Below are 18,644 nucleotides of genomic sequence, written 5' to 3'. Positions count from 1 at the left end.
TCAATGTGATATAATTTAGTTGTTTAATAATTGTTTCAAACCTCTAGGTTGTATACATATAATATTAGGGTCAGTGACCAAACATGTCTGTAACTTGGCTAGAGTGTCCAACTGAAGTTGTTTTAGTTGAGTTTCTAATTGTTTGATCCGCTGCTCCAAGAGCTGTCTCTCTTTTGTCACCTGATGAAGAGACCATTGTTGACAGATTAGATGCAGTAATGGAGTGAGGACTTTGTTTATGTTTGAATAGACCAGAGGTTTAAATGTCTCTTTGATCATTCTATTTACACAACAAAATTGTGTAGTTTGTTTATTTTAACATCTACAACTAACAAGATAAGGAATGTCTTTGAAAAGCAGGCAACTGACTTTGAATGTAGGCTTCCTTCAGTCGTAGAACGACTATGGTTAATCCCGCACACTTTTTTAAGTGAGATGAAAGCCTGGGCATTGTTACAGCAGTTCCCCCCTCTCCGGGCAACTGATGTGACTTATGATTGCTCTAATGTCTGACTCTGGGTAGATTTTAACTCCTACTTCTAATGGGGAAGTCTTATAAGACTTTTATACTCTTCATCTATAAAGTTAAATTTTGATACAGGGAAAGGAGGATTTCTTCCAGCCAGCCATCACTGTTTTTTTTTTAGTCTATGGCAGGGATTTGTGTATGGTTATTAAAAAAAAATGAATTGCAAAACAATTTTTTTAATGCATACACACACACACCCATTTTAATCTTACAAATTGTTTGGTGTAAACTGCAATGCACAAATTGTAATACAAATATTTACACTGAAAAAAATTATAATTATTTCAAAAGTTACTTCAAAAGAGAAGATGATTATGTCCAACATTACTTTATATGAATACATATAGCCCACTTTACTTTATATGCATACAAACAGCCCATTTTAATTTATATACATACATACAGCCCACTTTACTTTATACACATACATACAGCCCACTTTACTTTATACGCATACATACAGCCCACTTTACTTTATACGCATACATGCAGCCCACTTTACTTTATATGCATATATACAGCCCACTTTCCTTTATATACATTCATAAAGCCCACTTTTATTTTATATGCATACATAAAGCCCACTTTATTTTAAAAGCAAACATACAGCCCACTTTATTTTATATGCATACATACAGCCCACTTTCCTTTATATGCATACATGCAGCCCACTTTACTTTATATGCATATATACAGCCCACTTTCCTTTATTTACATTCATAAAGCCTACTTTTATTTTATATGCATACATACAGCCCACTTTATTTTAAAAGCAAACATACAGCCCACTTTATTTTAAAAGCAAACATACAGCCCACTTTACTTTATATGCATACATGCAGCCCACTTTATTTTATATGCATACATACAGCCCACTTTACTTTATACGCATACATGCAGCCCACTTTACTTTACACGCATACATGCAGCCCACTTTACTTTATACGCATACATGCAGTCCACTTTACTTTATACGCATACATGCAGCCCACTTTACTTTATATGCATATATACAGCCCACTTTACTTTATATGTATTCATACACATATCCTTACCTCCTGTTGCAAACTTTCTAGTTTCACAGCTTTGATTCCTTTCTCAGACTGGGGAGTAAACTTAGGACGGGACTTTTTAGAAAAACCATCAGAAAGAGCTGCACTAGACGGCTCGATGGATGTAACAGTACCATCACTGGATGACATGTCATCGCTGGTGAAATCCCAGCCTCTTCCGCAGTGACGCAGCCGTCCTGCTAACTGGGTTAATTCAGAATCCACTTGGGAGGCCAGGACGTGAATTTCACTTGGTGCGATTTTCTGAAATGAAATCAATATATTGAAGTCCCAACACGACAGAAAAGCCAGTTTATGATCATTTCTACGGTAGGAAAATGTGCACTTTATTATCTTATCTTATATAATACAGACGTTACTTCAAAAAAGAAGATGATTAGGTCCTACGCGTCATGCATTCAGTCATGCATATTAACCAATGACTTAAATTCTGCCAAGTCACTGGTTTTCCTGGCCAGCTCATAGCCTGAAGAGTCACTAACAATGCTGTAGAACTTTCTTTTACAGTTCACATTTAGCTGCATTTTTAACTCACTGGGTCATTAAGTTAGTGGTCATTAATTCACTGGTCAATAACTTACTGATCATTAATAGTCCCCCCCCCCCCATTCAGACCATGTGGTATAATGGGGAGACAGTTAACGAGGGTGTCATGTGGCCAGCACAATGACCAACCGCCTTTACTTCCCCCCAACTAATGTCAGGCACCCATTAAAGCTGGGTAAACACAGAGGTGCCTTAAAGATTCTGAAATTAAACCCAGTCTTCAACAGGATTTGAACCTGCGACACCCTGGTTTGGAAGCCAAGTACTTTACCACCCACCCCCTGATCCTTAATACTTTATCAAAATATATTTTATTATACATGCCAATAAAAATGTTTTCATTCTAAGTTTAAGGAAAGCTCAACTAGTCTTTTTTTCTTCTCATACATGTTTAAACATAAATCTTCAGGTAATTAGAAAAATATCACATCTAATAATAAGGCTTGTCTTCAAGTCTGAAGATTAATGAGGAATGCAGTATTCCCTGTGGCTACGCAGCCCCAGCTAGACCTACATATTTTGCCACATCCAGACCAAGCATAACAATAGCCTGCTGGTCTACGCCTGTCCTCAGCAGCAGATTTTCTTTTGGTCTCAAATGTATGTGGGTAAAATAACTGAGATGGTCTCTAGTCCATGCCCACCAGATGATTAAAATATGTATGATAAGTTCTAATCAGTATCAACCTTGTCTATAAAAGAATCTATTAGTATAAGAGATTATTAAAATATGATAAGTTCTAATCAGTATCAACCTTTTCCAGTAAAAGCTGGTCCAGACGTTCAATCTCAGACTCATGATGAAAAATAAACTCCCTCACTGAAGATCTTATTGAAACTATTTCCTTTGCAATATTTGTAGGCAAGGACAAGTGAACCTCTTCTGTTCTAGAGATTTTCTTATCTATGGTAGCACTCTCTTGAATGTGAAGATTCAAAACACTTTGCTGTAGACACAATTAAATGTTTTTATTTATTTCTATATATTTTTATACGTTTATAACTTTCTTTTGAAGTGAAATAAATAACCATCTATCAAATAACTTAAAACATAAGCCTAAAGAAGGAGATAAAGTCCAATTTCACTCAAATTTCAGGGGATGAACTTCTCATGCAGATTTAAAATAACCATTATATAGGTCAATTACACTATTTGCTTGGTGAAACTAATGCATACCTATAAAACATACTTTAAAACACTTTCAAATCATACCTTTATTTAACATAATGTTAATTCTATTCTAAAAAAATAAATATATTTTGATAAAATAAAAAGGCATTTTTTTCAAAGACTGACCATCCATTCCCAAAATACATGTTCAGTGGCCTTCCAGCTGAATAAATTTTCAAGTTCAAGGTTGTCTTTCTCCAGCTCAAACATCATCTAAAAAATAAAATTTAAGCTATAGTTTTGCACAGTCTGCTACTAATTATTGAAGTGCTAAAAGAACAAAAAAATCATGATCAGCCCTAAGAGGATCTTTATAAACCAACATCCTAATCTCTTATTCATATTATTTGACTCTTTATCTACGTAATTATTTTCCACGTTCTGACAGAATTGTTCATTTTTCACATTTGTACATGCTACCCTGTTATGATTAAACTTCAATTAAATTTTTTTCTGGCATAGAATTATAGGAGAATGCATGCTCTTTTTATACAACACAAATTCAAGTTTATTGTCACGTACGCTTTGTCTATATTTAGCCCAAGGTCTGCCGGCAACATTTCAGCTAGCTCGGGAAAATACAAGTCTAGAGAAACCTTTTATTAGAATAAATGTGATTGGTTAGAAATGTTAGCTATTGTACGTTAAGCTGTATTTTATTGGTCAATTGATTAACCAAGTGACAAAGAGATGTTAGTCACGTGGTAACGCCCAAAGATCTAGAAGCTTGGAGATATTACCGCCAGTGTCGAGCGGAACGTGTTAGAGAGAAGATGTAACTAAAGTCTCGTGTCGGAACTCAAAGAAAGATGAAACGATCATATTATTGTGTAGATCTTCTTCTTCTTTTTTGAAGTAACGTCTGTATTATATAAGATAAGATAAGATTTATTCTAGTAGAAATATACATTTTTATGTTTTATTCAATCACAGTATATCATTGTAACTATTGTGAATAGCTTTTCCAAGTTTTGAATTAAAGTATTTGTATTTGTCGAAGAGAAGTTTCTTCATTGATTATAATAATAACATACTTAGATCGTCTTATCGACGAGTAACTTCTAGATGATCCTCTAATCAACTGGTAACTTCTAGATGATCCTCTTATCAACTGGCAACTTCTAGATGATCATCTTATCAACTAGCAACTTCTAAATCCTCGGCAACCACGATCATTAATTGTGCTGTTTAGATCAAGATAATCTTCAAATATATCATACTTTACTGTTGTTTCCACATCAAGAGTGGGAGGCATGATGGCTGAGTGGTAAAGCACTTGGCTTCTGAACCTGGATTCCCAGGATTGAATCCTGGTGAAGACTGAGATTATTAATTTCAGGATTTTAGGGCGCCTCACCCAGCTCTATTGTGTACCTGATATTAGTTAAGAAAAAGTAAAGGCTGTTTGTCATTGTGCTGGCCATGAGCCACAGAAACAGATGACCTATAGATTGCAAGGTTAGAAAAGGGAATTTTTTTGTTTAACTTTTACATGAAGAGCAGGCTTTAAGGAGGAGTCCTGGTTTGCGGATGGTATACACACCAGAAGTAGAAAGAAGGTTGAAAATGCTGAGGCGTCTGGTGATTACAGACGCCCAACCTGTGTATCCATGATTGGCCTCTTAAGTCACATGAGAAGTTGTAAAGGGAAAAGAAAATCTCTTTGAGACGTAATATGCGACAGACAGACATTGCATATGTTACATAAAGAATTGTTTCAAAGCAGAAACTATTGTTGCTTATAGGTACAGCATTAAGCTGGCGTCATACCCAAACAAAGCATCAAAATTATAAGGCACAGAGCACATAGCCAGCCAGATTTCCTTATGTTATTTTAAAGTAAAAAAAAAACAAATAATCTACCATTTTAATATTCCATGTAATTAGATTTGTCCCACTGTAAACTCAACAGTCAAAGAACAAAAAATTTACAAAATAAAAAAAGTGAAACTTTAAAATTAAACAAAACAAATATTTCACACCTGCTTTAAACTCTCTGGGTGTCTCAGCAAATAAACTTCTAAAGGAGTCAAATGATTCAACTCTGTCTGAAGACTCACACCTTGAGTATATTGATGGATCTGTGGAAGGCATTTGGACTATCTAGGTGAGTAAAAAAATTGACAGTAAAGGAGACAGTGTCATTAACAACATGACTGTCTTTAACATAACAGAATGACTGACAACTGACAAAGTGAGTAGCAATACGGGGTTTCAGTAAAAGTGACACTGACATTATAATGATGGGTGACATTGTAACGATGACCGACTAAATACCCCGAATAAATAGCGCGAAATTTCCCGACAAAATAGTGCAGACTTAAATATAATGTGTATAAAAGTACTGAATTATTAGTAATTTAATGTCTTGGGCAGCATTTTTGTAGATGTCTCTATCTATTTAAATATTGATAGATATGAAAGTATGCTATATTTGCAGAGAACGAGAGTACTTTACATTTTATATCATTCCTCTTTTTCACCAATGTTTAAAATGAATAACTTGCTAAAAATAGGATTTTGAAATGTGGTGACCCCTTTCAAGCAGTATTGGAATTTCTTCGTGATATTTCCTACAATTTAACTTTGTGAAAATTTGTGTGTGTGTGTGTGTGTATAAATCTGACATGTATCTTTGACTGTTTTCAAAGTACATTTTTGGAATTTAAATAAATGATATATTTAAAAAATTTTTCATTTTATCTTATTATAATTTTTGCTTACTGTTTGCATATTTATGTTTTAAGATATCCTGCAAATGACTGAAGAATAATGATAACAGTAAAACAAAAGAAACCACAAAAAAAAATTGGCTCTATTCATATTTTACGATATCTAAAGTAGTTCTTTCAAAATGACTGAAATATATTTTTTCTGTGCTACTTTGTTTGCGCTATTTTGTCGGGGTATCCATTGTAACAGTCACTGGAAATCAAATTTGGTTTCAGGACAGGTAATTTTTGGTTAGTTCAAATTAAAAAATACAGTACAAAATTGCAAGCATTGGTCCTAAGTCAGTCAACTGTAACTCTCTTATCTGAATAACAATCCTTTTGACCCAAATCTTTATGATCGTCTTTTTCGCATGCAACGGAGAAACAAACAGGCTAGGAACATATTCTTTATAAGGACCATCCATCTGCTTACTTATATTTTTAACATAGATTAGGTCCCTTGAAAAATTCTAGAAGAGACTAAAAACTCTTTGCTTTGCAATATATTTAACAGGTTATGTTTTAAAAATAATTTTTGTATGGAATGTGTTTCAACGTTAAGACACAGCTTGAAAGCACAGACAGACCAGGACATATGTAATTAGATTTTACTATAAATAAGTTATTCATTTCATAACCAATTATATTTATCTTTCTGACAAGTAAAGGGAAACAACTCACTTTATGAGTTAGACATCTTAGCTCTTGGCTGAAAGAGTGCAGTCTCCTGCAGGCCAAGTGTAGTTTATTACAGAGCATGAGTTGCTGTTGGATTGCGTCCCTTGGTGGTAATTTGAATATAGCATCACCCAAGGCATTGGTGTTGAGTGGCTCAGGGCTGTCAACCTTAAGACAACAAAATATGTTTAGGCATTTAACGAGATTCTATCATCTATATTGAAACAAACAACAACAACAACACAGAATGTGATAAAAATATACATGCTTAAAATCTAAACTATGTTGTTTTATATTACAGTATATGGTGTGAATGTTTAAATACCCAAAATATGAATATACATTTAAAACCTAGATAAATATAATGTATACAGACAACCCAGAACAAACAATTAACACAATTCATAATTTATATAAAACTTACATTAAGTTTAACAAAATTTCTCAGCGGCTGGTGGAGTGGATCAGATCTACGTGACATGATTTTATCAAACACTTTTTGTTGATGGAGCAGCCAGCCCAAAGCTAGCAGCAATTCTCGGCTCCCAGAAGACATGTCAGGCGGCAACACTGACAGTCGGCAGCTCAGATACCCAAACTTTTGAAGCTCTGTTTTCACATAGAGAACTTCATCTGGCAGAAGATAAAATACATAACAATGTCACAATGGGGGCATGCGGCTGAGTGGTAAAGGGCTTGGCCTCAGAACTGAAGGGTCTCAGGTTGGAAAATCTTTTGGATTGAGTTAGGGGATTTTTAGGATGCCCCTTTGTCCATCCTACTCTAATGGGTACCTGACATTAGTTGGGGAAAGTAAAGCCATTGTGCTGGCCAAATGTCACCTTCATTAAACATTGGCCATATACATAGATGACATTGACATCATCATTCCTATAGATAAAAAAGATGTGAAAGGGAAACTTGACTTTTATCTTTAACAATGTTACTTTCACCATCCATTTGAGCCAAATAAAGATTGAATTCTTAATGGTAATGTAAGAAATAAAATATTCACAGTATTTACTCAAGTGTGTGCTTAAATGAGGGGGCAATGGGAGCACAAAGCAGAATGGAGAAGTTAAGTTCTTCAGTCTAGCCTAGCTTGCAATATATATTTATGTTAGAATATGTGTAACGATTGCCATGGTGGTATATCAATAACAAATAGTTCTGTTACGCATAACTTTAATATTACATAGATTGAAAGTGGTTTTGAAAATATGAATACAAATTTGACTGTGGCTTAAAAAAAACAACAACATTAAATATCAATGTTACCAATGCTATGAACATATAGGTAAGCAATTGAACAAAAAATACTATTAGAATACTAAGTGCAGTTTAAGACAGTTTAACAGTGCAGTTTAACAGCTAGTTTTATCAAGCCACCTTTTTTTTTTCACAAAACAAATAGCCTTTCAAAAAAATAATTACATTTCATGTAAAGTTAAAAAAAATTGACCTATTGGAAAGTAGAAGGTCAAACAAAGAAGACAAATTTAAGATAGGAGGTGACAGAAAATGGACCAAGTTCGATTGCTAAATGATAGAGCACAATAATTTAAAATTATTTCACATAAAAACTGGATGCTTATCTATGTTTTCCCTATGCCAGACCTTTATTTTTACAAAAGATGTGTTATTGGGTAGGATGAAATCATCTTTCCCCTGAACACCACAAGTTAACAGCTCAACTAACCTTTAGCATTCTGTGGAGTTATTTTGTTGTCTTCAGATTTGCAGAATGTAATCAGATCAAAGAGAAGTTTCCACATTGAGGATGTCTACAAGATAAATACAAAATGTTCAGGTCAAAGGAAAAAAAAAATCATTCTGTCATTATTAACTCTTTATTTCCGTAATTATTTTCCATGTTCTGGAAGAATTGTTCCTTTTTCACATTTGTACATTCTACCCTTTTATAATTAAACCTCAATAACATTTTTGTTTGTAAACAGAAAACATTACAAAATTTGGTCTAGAATTCTAGAAGAATGCATGCTCTATTTTATATAACACACAATAAAAGTTTATAAAACCAAAACTTTATTTAATTTAATGGGGGTAAAATCAACGATGGTGTCGTTAATTAGGAGAGAAAGAGTTAAAATCATCAATTGTTCTACATGTCTACTATAATTCTTTAAAATATCACCTTCAATACAACTCTAGATTACACCTTATCAATCTAACTTAAAAGTTAAGTAAATTCCCCTTTCATACCTTGCGATCTATAGGGTAGATGATTCTAAAGTCATCTATTTCTCTGACCAACAGCTAACGACCAGGGTGTCATGTGGTCATCACAACGACCAACAGCCTTTACTTTCTTATCTTATCTTCTTATCTTATATAATACAGACGTTACTTCAAAAAAGAAGATGATTACGTCCTACGCGTCATGCATTTAGTCATGCATATTAACCAATGACTTAAATTCTGCCAAGTCACTGGTTTTCCTAGCTAGCTCAGGCAACCCATTCCATGCTCTAATAGCACTAGGGAAGAAGGAGTATTTGTACAAATTTGTCCTAGCATATGGGACGAGGAATGTGCCTTTATCTTTGTGTCTTTCAGAGTATTTTATTAAATTTTGTTTTTGTATTTGAAGATTATGGTTCAGTGTTTTATGTATGATTGCTACTTTACTTTTGAGCCTTCTGTCCTGAAGGCTTTCTAAATTTAGTGATTTTACTAAAGGTGTTACTCTAGTCAAATGTGAATATTCGTTTGTTATGAATCGCACTGCTCTATTTTGTGTCTGTTCTAGTTTCTTAATGTTTTCTTGAGTTGAGGGGTCCCAAACAGAGGATGCATATTCTATTATTGGCCTAACCAAGGTTAAATAACATTTTAGTTTTATGTTCTTATTTGATTTATAGAAATTTCTTTTAATAAATCCTAATGCTTTGTTTGATTTTTTTGTAGTTTCATCAATATGTGGATTCCATGACAGTTTTTCATTTATTATAACACCTAGGTATTTTGCGTTTTTAGTCTGTGTTACTGGTTTGCCATGAATAAGATAAGTGGAATTAATTTGTTTTAGTTTTTTTGTTACTCTTAACAACTGACATTTTTCTGGGTGGAAAGACATGCTCCAATGTGATTCCCATTTCTGTAATTCATCTAATTCTCTTTGTAAAATATCTGTGTCTTGTGTTGTTTTTATTGTTCTATATATTATGCAATCGTCTGCAAATAATCTGACTTTTGTTCCTGAACTAATGCAATTTGGTAAATCATTTATGTAAATTAAAAATAGTAGTGGACCCAAGACTGTTCCTTGAGGTACACCTGAGTTTACTGTTATCGGTGTTGATTTAGAGCCATTTATTATTACAGTTTGTTCTCTCCCTATCAGAAAGTCTTTAATCCACTGATGCAGTGGACCATTAATGCCGAAATATTTTAATTTTTTAAGCAAACTATGGTGGTGAACTTTGTCAAAAGCCTTAGAAAAATCTAGTAAGATAGCATCTATTTGTTCACTATTATCTAAACCTTTTGAAAAATCATCAATTAGTCTTATTAGTTGTGTTTCACATGATCTATATTTCCTAAAGCCATGTTGGTATGGTGTGAGGACATTATGTTTGTCTAAGTGGTTTATGATGTTGCTACATATTATGTGTTCTAGGATTTTGCATGTGATGCTGGTAAGTGATACTGGTCTGTAGTTTCCTGGGTCAGATTTTTCTCCTTTTTTAAATAGGGGGGTGACATTAGCTTCTTTCCAGTCCTTTGGTACTCTGCCCTGGTTAAGTGAAGCCTGAAAGAGTATTTTGAACACTGGGGCTAGCTCATTACTTAGTTCTTTGAGTAATCTAGCTGGAATACCATCAGGTCCAGAAGCTTTATTTGGTTTGTGTTGGCTAATAGTTTTTGAATTCCATTTTCTTGTACTACTATATCTTCTATGTTGTCTACTTGGTTCAAATTCAGTAATATGTCTTTGTCTCCTGGGGCTGAGAATGCTGATGCAAAGTATTTGTTTAGAATGTTTGCTTTAGTTTCATTATCATTATGTATTATGTTATGTTCATCTTTTAATGGCGCTACGCCTGTTGTTTCCATTTTCTTAGACTTAATGTATGACCATAGGTTTTTGTTGTTGTCTTTAGATATTACATTGTTTATGTATTCACTCTGCAGCTGTCTGCTTACTTGGGTTAAGTGTTTAATTTTTATATACTTTTTGTAAACTCTTTCTGCATTAGTTTCTTTAAATTTTCTATATAGGTTTTCCTTCTGTTTACAAAGCTTCTTTAGTCTATTATTAAACCAGCATTTATTTAATTTGTTTGATGTGTATTTAGTTGGTATTTGATTTTCTATAATGCTTTTAAGATGGTTTTTAATGAAATTCCAGAGGTCATCGACTGGTTGGTTAATGTCTTTTTCTAATAAGAATGTTTGTTGAAAGTTTAATGCAGCTTGGTGTAGTTGTGTTAGGTTACATTTATTCCAGAGTAAGATTTTTCTTTTGGGTTTTGTATTGGCTACTGCTTTTATCTGACTGTGTATTTTTATGATCTCATGGTCTGATAGACCAGGGATAATATCATAATCAACTACTAATCCAGGTCTGTTGGTTAAGAAGAGATCTAATGTGTTGTTTAATCTAGTTGGCTTTTTAATGATTTGATCTAAACTTAGGTTGTGTAAAGTTTCTATGAAAAGCTCATTTATGTCCTTAAGGTTTTGGTGTTTATCTATGGTTAGTGTTTTCCAATTTATATCAGGTACGTTGAAATCACCCATAATCCAAAAAACTGCATTTTTATTTGTCTCTTTAAGTGTCGTAATCTGATTACATAGTTCCTGCATGTATTCTAAACTAGAATTTGGTGGTCTGTAAATGCTGCCTATTATTAGGGATGTTGAGGTGGTATTAATTTTACAAAATGTTGATTCTATATTTTTTGAGTTAGGTAAGGTAATTTCTTCTGCTATAAGAGTGTTTTTTATTGCTAAAAGAACTCCTCCATGATTATCAGCCCTATCTTTTCTAAAAATTTCATAATTACTATTGAAAATTTCTGCATTATAAATTTCAGGATGTAGCCAAGTTTCTGTGCCTGCAATTATGTCTGGTTTCTCACATTCTAATAAAATTTCTAAGTCTGCTGTTTTGTTCCTAATCTTTTGAAAATTTATTACTAAGGTTTTAAGGTATTTTGGTGTTACTTCTTTAGTAGGTTTGTTTAGTGAAGCTGTTGTATTAATTTTAGTAGATTTAGGTTTAACAGGAGTGGATCTGGCTAGTGGTTGGTGAGTTTGGTTTGGGATGGTGTTTAGGATGTTGTATGGGTTAGAAGTGTCTGCATCAAAGGAATCAAACAGTCCTGATGTAAACTGAGGTAACCCACACGGTACACAGTGCCATGATGCATCTTTGTTGCCTAAGGCATAATACACAGGTGTATTCATATGGAGACATGATGCATGGTACCATTCATCGCAGGTGTCACATTGAATGGCTTTCTGTTTCATGGTGCATACTTTTTTGCAGATGTTGCATCTATCTTTAGATCTAGGCCCTGGATTTGACTCTACATCTCCTGCTATTAATATTAACAGTAATAGGTATTTATTTCTGCTGTGTCTGATTGAGAACTTCCATTTGTGATGGGTAATCTTCTTTAGTGTTATGGATGTGTATGTTAGGTTATTTTTTAAGTTGCTTTGATCTAAAGTGTGATGATTGATTATGACTGTTGTTTCTTTTTTAAGTTTAGTGTTGACTAAGGTAGATCTGGTTCTGTGTTCAGCTAGTATGTATTTAGTAATTATTAGGATAAATAGCCAGAGCAATTTCATGATGACTGTTGTTGATTTTAGTTTTTAAAGGGGTCTAGTCTAAATCTAGTTTAAGGTTTACAATGCCTAATTTATGTCTAAATCTAAATTGAAAGCTAATTTACAATGACAATTAAATCAAATGAAATGGTTTATTAAATTCAAAATATGGACCTAGACTAGATCTAATTCTAGATCAATATATTTACGTGTATAATTAACTATATAGAATATTACTATTAGTTATTATTAGTAGTATTAGTAGATGATTAGTAGATCTAAAGCCTTAATTAAAGTCTAAGTCTAACACTAAAACTAGACTAGACTGACTTGACTAGGTCTAGATTTCTAGATCTAGTCCTAAGGGCTAAGCTAAGAGTTGTTAATTTGAATTAATTAGTATGAAAAAATGCTGAATTAAGTTAAATATATAATTTAAAGATATTAGTTTATTAGTTAAATAGCTTTTTTAATGAATTTGGTTTGATTTTAATACAACAAAACGAAAAATTTAACTCATCTCTTATAACAGTAAACAGGGAGCAGCCATCTTGCCAAGAGCGCGTAACTTTCCCCAACAAAAGTCAGGTACTCATTAGAGTTGGGTGGACTCAATATGATTTTACCTTTTTCAATCTTCTTTGTTCTCATTTTTCATGTTACAGGGTTTAGAAAATTAATCCTATATTTGCATTGAACTGAGCGGTTGTTTAGGGAATCTGAAAGCTCTCCAATCCCATACAGTTTTTGTTTTATGGGAAGGGGGAGGGGAGGTTTGGGACTCTTGATAGAGTATGAAGCTTTGAAAGACATTTTTTTTTTTTGATAAATCTAAGAAGATGTATATATATATATATATATATATATATATATATATATATATATATATATATATATATATATATATATATATATATATATATATATATATACATTCTTTCCCAAAATTTCTAATCAATTTAAATTTATTGTTATACTTACTGCAGAGTCTTTGTTATACTTTGCCTGTCTCAACATCTCAGCCCGGATGCAGGAAACATTGTTCTGTTGCAATATTGTACAAAATAATTCAATCACTGTTCTGACTTGACTAGACATAGCCATTTTAATTCCTGTTGTTTCTGGCCAAGGCGATTATTTTTTTTTATCTCCTACTATCACCTGTGTCAAGCATTTAAGTTACACATTAGTTAAAGTCATTGCTAAAATTAGTTTGATTATTCAAAATGCTAGAGGCTAAAATATGGTTACACATGAAAAGCTCCCACCATGATTCGTCCAGTTCAATATATTAAATTTTCACATGTGGCTATTCTATATATATATAGCCTGGCCTGGCCATTAGCTGTGGTCGGAATGATGTCGCCCTGACATCAGTTCCCACCTCTCCATGCAGCTGATGTATTCAAAGGAACGGTAGTGCCGATACAGTTTGTGGCCATTCTACTCATAGTCCAAAAACACTATCCCTTGTCCAGTGTCTATATAAAGTTCTATGCTCCCCCTCTCATTCCTAGGCTAGTTGTGAGTCAAAAAATTTTCAGTTAGACTAGATCTAGATACAATCAGTTTTTTTCCTAGATCTAAATATTGAAATATTCTAATCCTTAGGGAGTCGAAGATTATCCGAGATAGACCTATATTATAGTAGTGTAATAGTCTAGATCTATATTATAAATATAATATAATATATCTATACAATTTCAAACATAAAATTAAAATTGATAAAAAATGTCAGCAACTGAGCTTAACACTTTAAGTTTTTTTTATTTGTGAGTTAACTTAACAACACTGACAACAGTGACTAACAACTTCATGATAACTTGATTGACTCAATCAACTCAATGAAGTTCAGTCACAGTTGAACTTCACTTGTTAGATAATCATCATATCATAATGATAATCGATTGCTCGGATTGGTGTCAGTTTTAGTTAGACTAGACTAAGACTAGGACGACTAGGTCACTAGTTACTTTTTGTTAGTTGAGTTACTCTACTACCTTTATTGAAAGGGCGATCACGCCCGTAAATGCGAATTTATTGCGGATATTACCAGAGATCTAAAGACTAGATCTAGATCAATATATATTCTAGATCTAGTTAGACATAACAGTAGTTTATTTGATTGAAAGTATTGCCATTCATTCATTGATCATGTCAATCATGATTAAAAAGTTTGAAGTAAACAAACTAAAAGAGCGAAAGATATATATAATATCGAAACTATGACCTTCTATATTTAAAAAAATTGAAATTAAAATTTCTTGAAATAAAAGATGATTATAGTCTATATCTAGATTAAGATTTAAAATCCATTTGTTTATTATTTGTAAAATATGGCAAACAGTTTACAATATAGAGGGTCAATCTAATAATTAATACGCGTTTTCAATTAAATCTAGACTACTTCTTTTCTGAAATAATTCAAATAAAAATAAATAGAACACCAGATCTAGAACACAGACCTATGTTTTAGATCTACAAGTACACAATAAAGATAATGCTACGTACGGTTTGTTACTTACAAGTTTATTCATCATGGCGGATGCTAATGCGGTTGCAACAGAACAAAATGTGCCAGCTAATAATGCTAATCAGCAGGTTTTAAACATTTTTCATTAACAAGGTTTTATAATGGGTGACTGCCTGGTCGTGTGGTTAGCACTTTTGACTTAGATCTAACTGGTACCTTGGTTCAAACCCCATTGCCCTGGGCCTGGCCTGGGACCTGCGTCAGTGTCCGACTCAGTGTCGTTTCGTCTTCGAATATACTTCGATGGTCACTACACTGACTACAGACTACCGTCACTACTGAATAGTTCAATAACTGACACTTGACACTACCCGTGAATACCCACTTATCACTTCACTTGGTTCGAACCCCATTACCCTGCCGCCCCATATGATTATGAATGAATATCATAATGATAATCATTCAATACTTTAGTTTTAGATTTCTATGACATAATATTTATTAGATCTATTAATATTATTCTATGTCTATACTAGTAGTATAATCTATATGTATATTATTCTGATTCTTCTGTCTGATCATATGATTTTATGATATTCATGTCATATCACATATGATCCATGAAATGATACACATCTTACACGATGATATGAATCATTATTATGATATTTTACCATTCAACCATTGCCATTATCAGAATGATTATAATTATATCATATGGCGGAAAACAGATTCTCTATTGAAAATGCATTTTTCGAGTTCAATATTCATTATCTCTGAATATAGACCATCTGTGGTATATTTGCATTTACTGATGGATAGATCTATGTTTCTGGAAGCTTCATTAGCAAAATTTTTTTGAAATTCGTTTTTATATGGAATTTGTGCATTTGTGAATATCATGAAGTATTGCCAAAAAGACAGACAACATTTACTTCTGGATTTATGTGATCCCATTTCAAAAGGTAAGAAACATATTTTAGAAATATAACTCATGTATAAAATACATACTTAGTATTTAAAAATGATTGTTATACACCATAAAGAAAAAAAAAAGTAAATAAAATGCTTCTTTTGTCTTAAATTTGAAAAAAAATAGCCTCGATGCAATTTTTGAAGTTGTGATGTCGCCAAACAATGTGTACATTTTTTTTTTAATATAAATTACATTTTGCCGATTTTCGTTTCAAAACACTTATTTTTGTATTTCTATCATCATAATTATTTATTTTTTTTATTTTTTGGTTATTTAAAATAAAAAAATATTTATAAAATCTCGTTTTTTTTAACACCAATCAGAATGGAGGTCGCCGGAATTGACTTCATGACCTCCCGTTCAAAGTGCTTTTTTTTTTTTGTCATTCGCTCAGAAATATTCGAAGCGATAATTCTAGCAAAGTTAATTATAGACAGAATCTATTACAGATAATTCAGTTCATAATATCAACTGCTTAGTTAATTATTCTGCTTTAATAATAGGATGTCGTTTTCTTCAATAATTAACTTCAAGGACGGGAACACGGGTATCTATCTTTAGCCAGGCGCGCGCGATAAAAACAAACAAACACACGTTTTGACTTAGTCAACCTGAAGGCGCACCTCTGAATTGAGATCTTAGTCTGTAAAAGCTAAAAACCTATAATTTTTAAATCAATATCGACTACTACGGCAATTATTTTACTTTAATATTGGTGCATTGCATGCGTCATAAAATCGGCCCGGCAATGCGATGTTTCAGCGCGAGGGGGGGGGGGCACATTTTGAACTTAGATTTTAGATCTAAATTAATCTATCTCTAGATCTATAATAGTTTCTACAGATCTAGATCTATAAAGACTAGATCTTAACCATATTTTAAAATCAATCTAGCGAAATGCTTTTAGATTAGTTAGACATAGATCGATCTCTAGGTCTAGGACTAGATCTAGGTCACTGGACTTAGACTCTGCGATTAGATTAGTCTAGATCTAGTCATTAGAGTTAATAAGCGTGAAATTATTTAAATATTTACTGATCTAGATCTAAATTCTCTTATCAGGATAGATTAGATCTAGAACTAGATGATTTAGATCTATTTATATAATATAGTCATTTCTAGTAGATAGTCAAGTAGCGATGTACACACGTGGATCAAGAATCAAGACCGTAGTGATATAGTCTAAGTCTAAATGTAGACTCTAGGTCTTAGATCTATATAATTTATATAGCCTTATATCTACGTCTAAATATAATTCATAGTAAGACTTAGGACTAGATTTTAACATGGAAAAAAATCTGAGATCTAAATCTACTATCTAGTCATTTCTAGATCTAGTAACTAGTACTACTAGTAGATAGTCAATTAGCGATGTACACGTGTGGATCTAGGAATCTAAATGTAGATTAGATCTAAGATTTTATATATCTAAATCTAATTCATAGGATCTTATAAACTCAGTAGGGTTAAATTAGATCTGATCTCTAGATCTACATCTTAAATTACTTAAAGTTAAAGTGGAAAAAATCTAGATCTAGTCAATTATAAACAAGAGTAGAAGAGATTCAATAGACATAGTGACATAGTTAAAAATAACAACAAACACATATTAACCAAATTATAAAAGTTGTTTTTATTTCTTTTCTCAGCAACAGTTACTACAGATACAAAGATTGAGATTATTTGAGATAGTAAACAGAATAGTCAATAGATATAGATCATGCACCATGCAAGTTAAGCTTTATTAGGTCTAACTCTAAGTAGAGTACTCTAGACCTAGATCTAAAAAGTGATCAAGAACTAGAATAGATCTAAATCTTGATAATATTTCATTTAATATTAGATCTTTTCTAGTCTAAAATTATACATATCTATAACCTTTATCTAAAATTGATATAAATAGTATCATGTTAAAACATGAAGATAAGAGAAAAAAAAAAGACTTTTTATTGGTAGCGTGGGCCGAAGAGGGGGCTTATTTATTAATTATAATACTTTTTAAGGTTGTTGTTTTTTTTTTCAAATGTTATATAAATATACTTTACTTTGTGACATAGTTTTAAGCAAATAATATTGTGAATTTGTGAAATTCATGGATTATTGGACATATCTTCTGTGAATTATAATGGATTTTTCATTATTAGGGGTAAGTGTGTTTGACCTCATTTTTTTATGTTAAATACTTGTCTGATGATAATGAATTTACTTTTTTTGGATTCCTCTCTTCTTGGGCATTAAAATTGATACATAATATGTCTAAACTGATTATGTTTTTGTTATTTAGGATAATGATAAAGTATAATTTGCAACCTAATTTTTTTTACGGAGGGGGTGGGGTCTGGGGTGGCTCAATTAATTTGCATAAATGACTTAAAAAACTTGTTTTTATATTTTTTTCAAATGTTCTATAAATATACTTTACTTTGGGATATATTTTTCTATAAATAATATTGTGAATTTGTGAAATTCATGGATTATGGGACATATCTTCTGTGAGTGATGAATTTTTCATTATTAGGGGTAAGTGTGTTTGACCTCATTTTTTCAAGTTAAATAATTGTCTGTTGCTTCTGATTTTATTTTTTTTGAATTCCTCTATTCTTGGGCAATAAATTTGATATATAATATGTCAATAAAAGTAATTTTGAAATTGGTCAAAAAAATGGTCCTTAAAGTAGAATG

General features: G+C 32.3%; 2 protein-coding genes across 2 annotated transcripts in view; one reads left to right on the top strand and one right to left on the bottom strand.

Moving 5' to 3' along the window:
- Nucleotides 1–15,176, bottom strand: LOC106061528 (tubulin epsilon and delta complex protein 1-like). Its single transcript, XM_056023508.1, has 10 exons — nt 15,039–15,176; nt 13,495–13,674; nt 8,411–8,495; nt 7,136–7,344; nt 6,715–6,879; nt 5,302–5,400; nt 3,446–3,532; nt 2,904–3,095; nt 1,585–1,935; nt 1–180 (listed from the first exon to the last, which is right to left on the bottom strand). The coding sequence occupies exons 2-10, from the start codon at nt 13,615–13,617 to the stop codon at nt 16–18; spliced, it is 1,476 nt and encodes a 491-aa protein (XP_055879483.1). The 5' UTR covers nt 13,618–13,674; nt 15,039–15,176; the 3' UTR covers nt 1–15.
- LOC106061437 (putative lipid scramblase CLPTM1) overlaps nt 14,982–18,644 on the top strand; it is a 16,285-nt gene continuing 12,622 nt past the window's right edge. The window contains exon 1 of the mRNA XM_056022722.1: nt 14,982–15,114. Coding sequence (XP_055878697.1) covers nt 15,052–15,114 — 63 coding nt within the window. The 5' untranslated portion in view covers nt 14,982–15,051. The remainder of the gene's footprint in view (nt 15,115–18,644) is intronic.

The sequence above is a fragment of the Biomphalaria glabrata genome, chromosome 3 (assembly GCF_947242115.1).
Source record: "Biomphalaria glabrata chromosome 3, xgBioGlab47.1, whole genome shotgun sequence".
Taxonomy (NCBI): domain Eukaryota; kingdom Metazoa; phylum Mollusca; class Gastropoda; family Planorbidae; genus Biomphalaria; species Biomphalaria glabrata.
The sequence above is the reverse complement of the archived record's forward strand: the minus strand, read 5'-3'. Positions and strand labels throughout refer to the sequence as shown.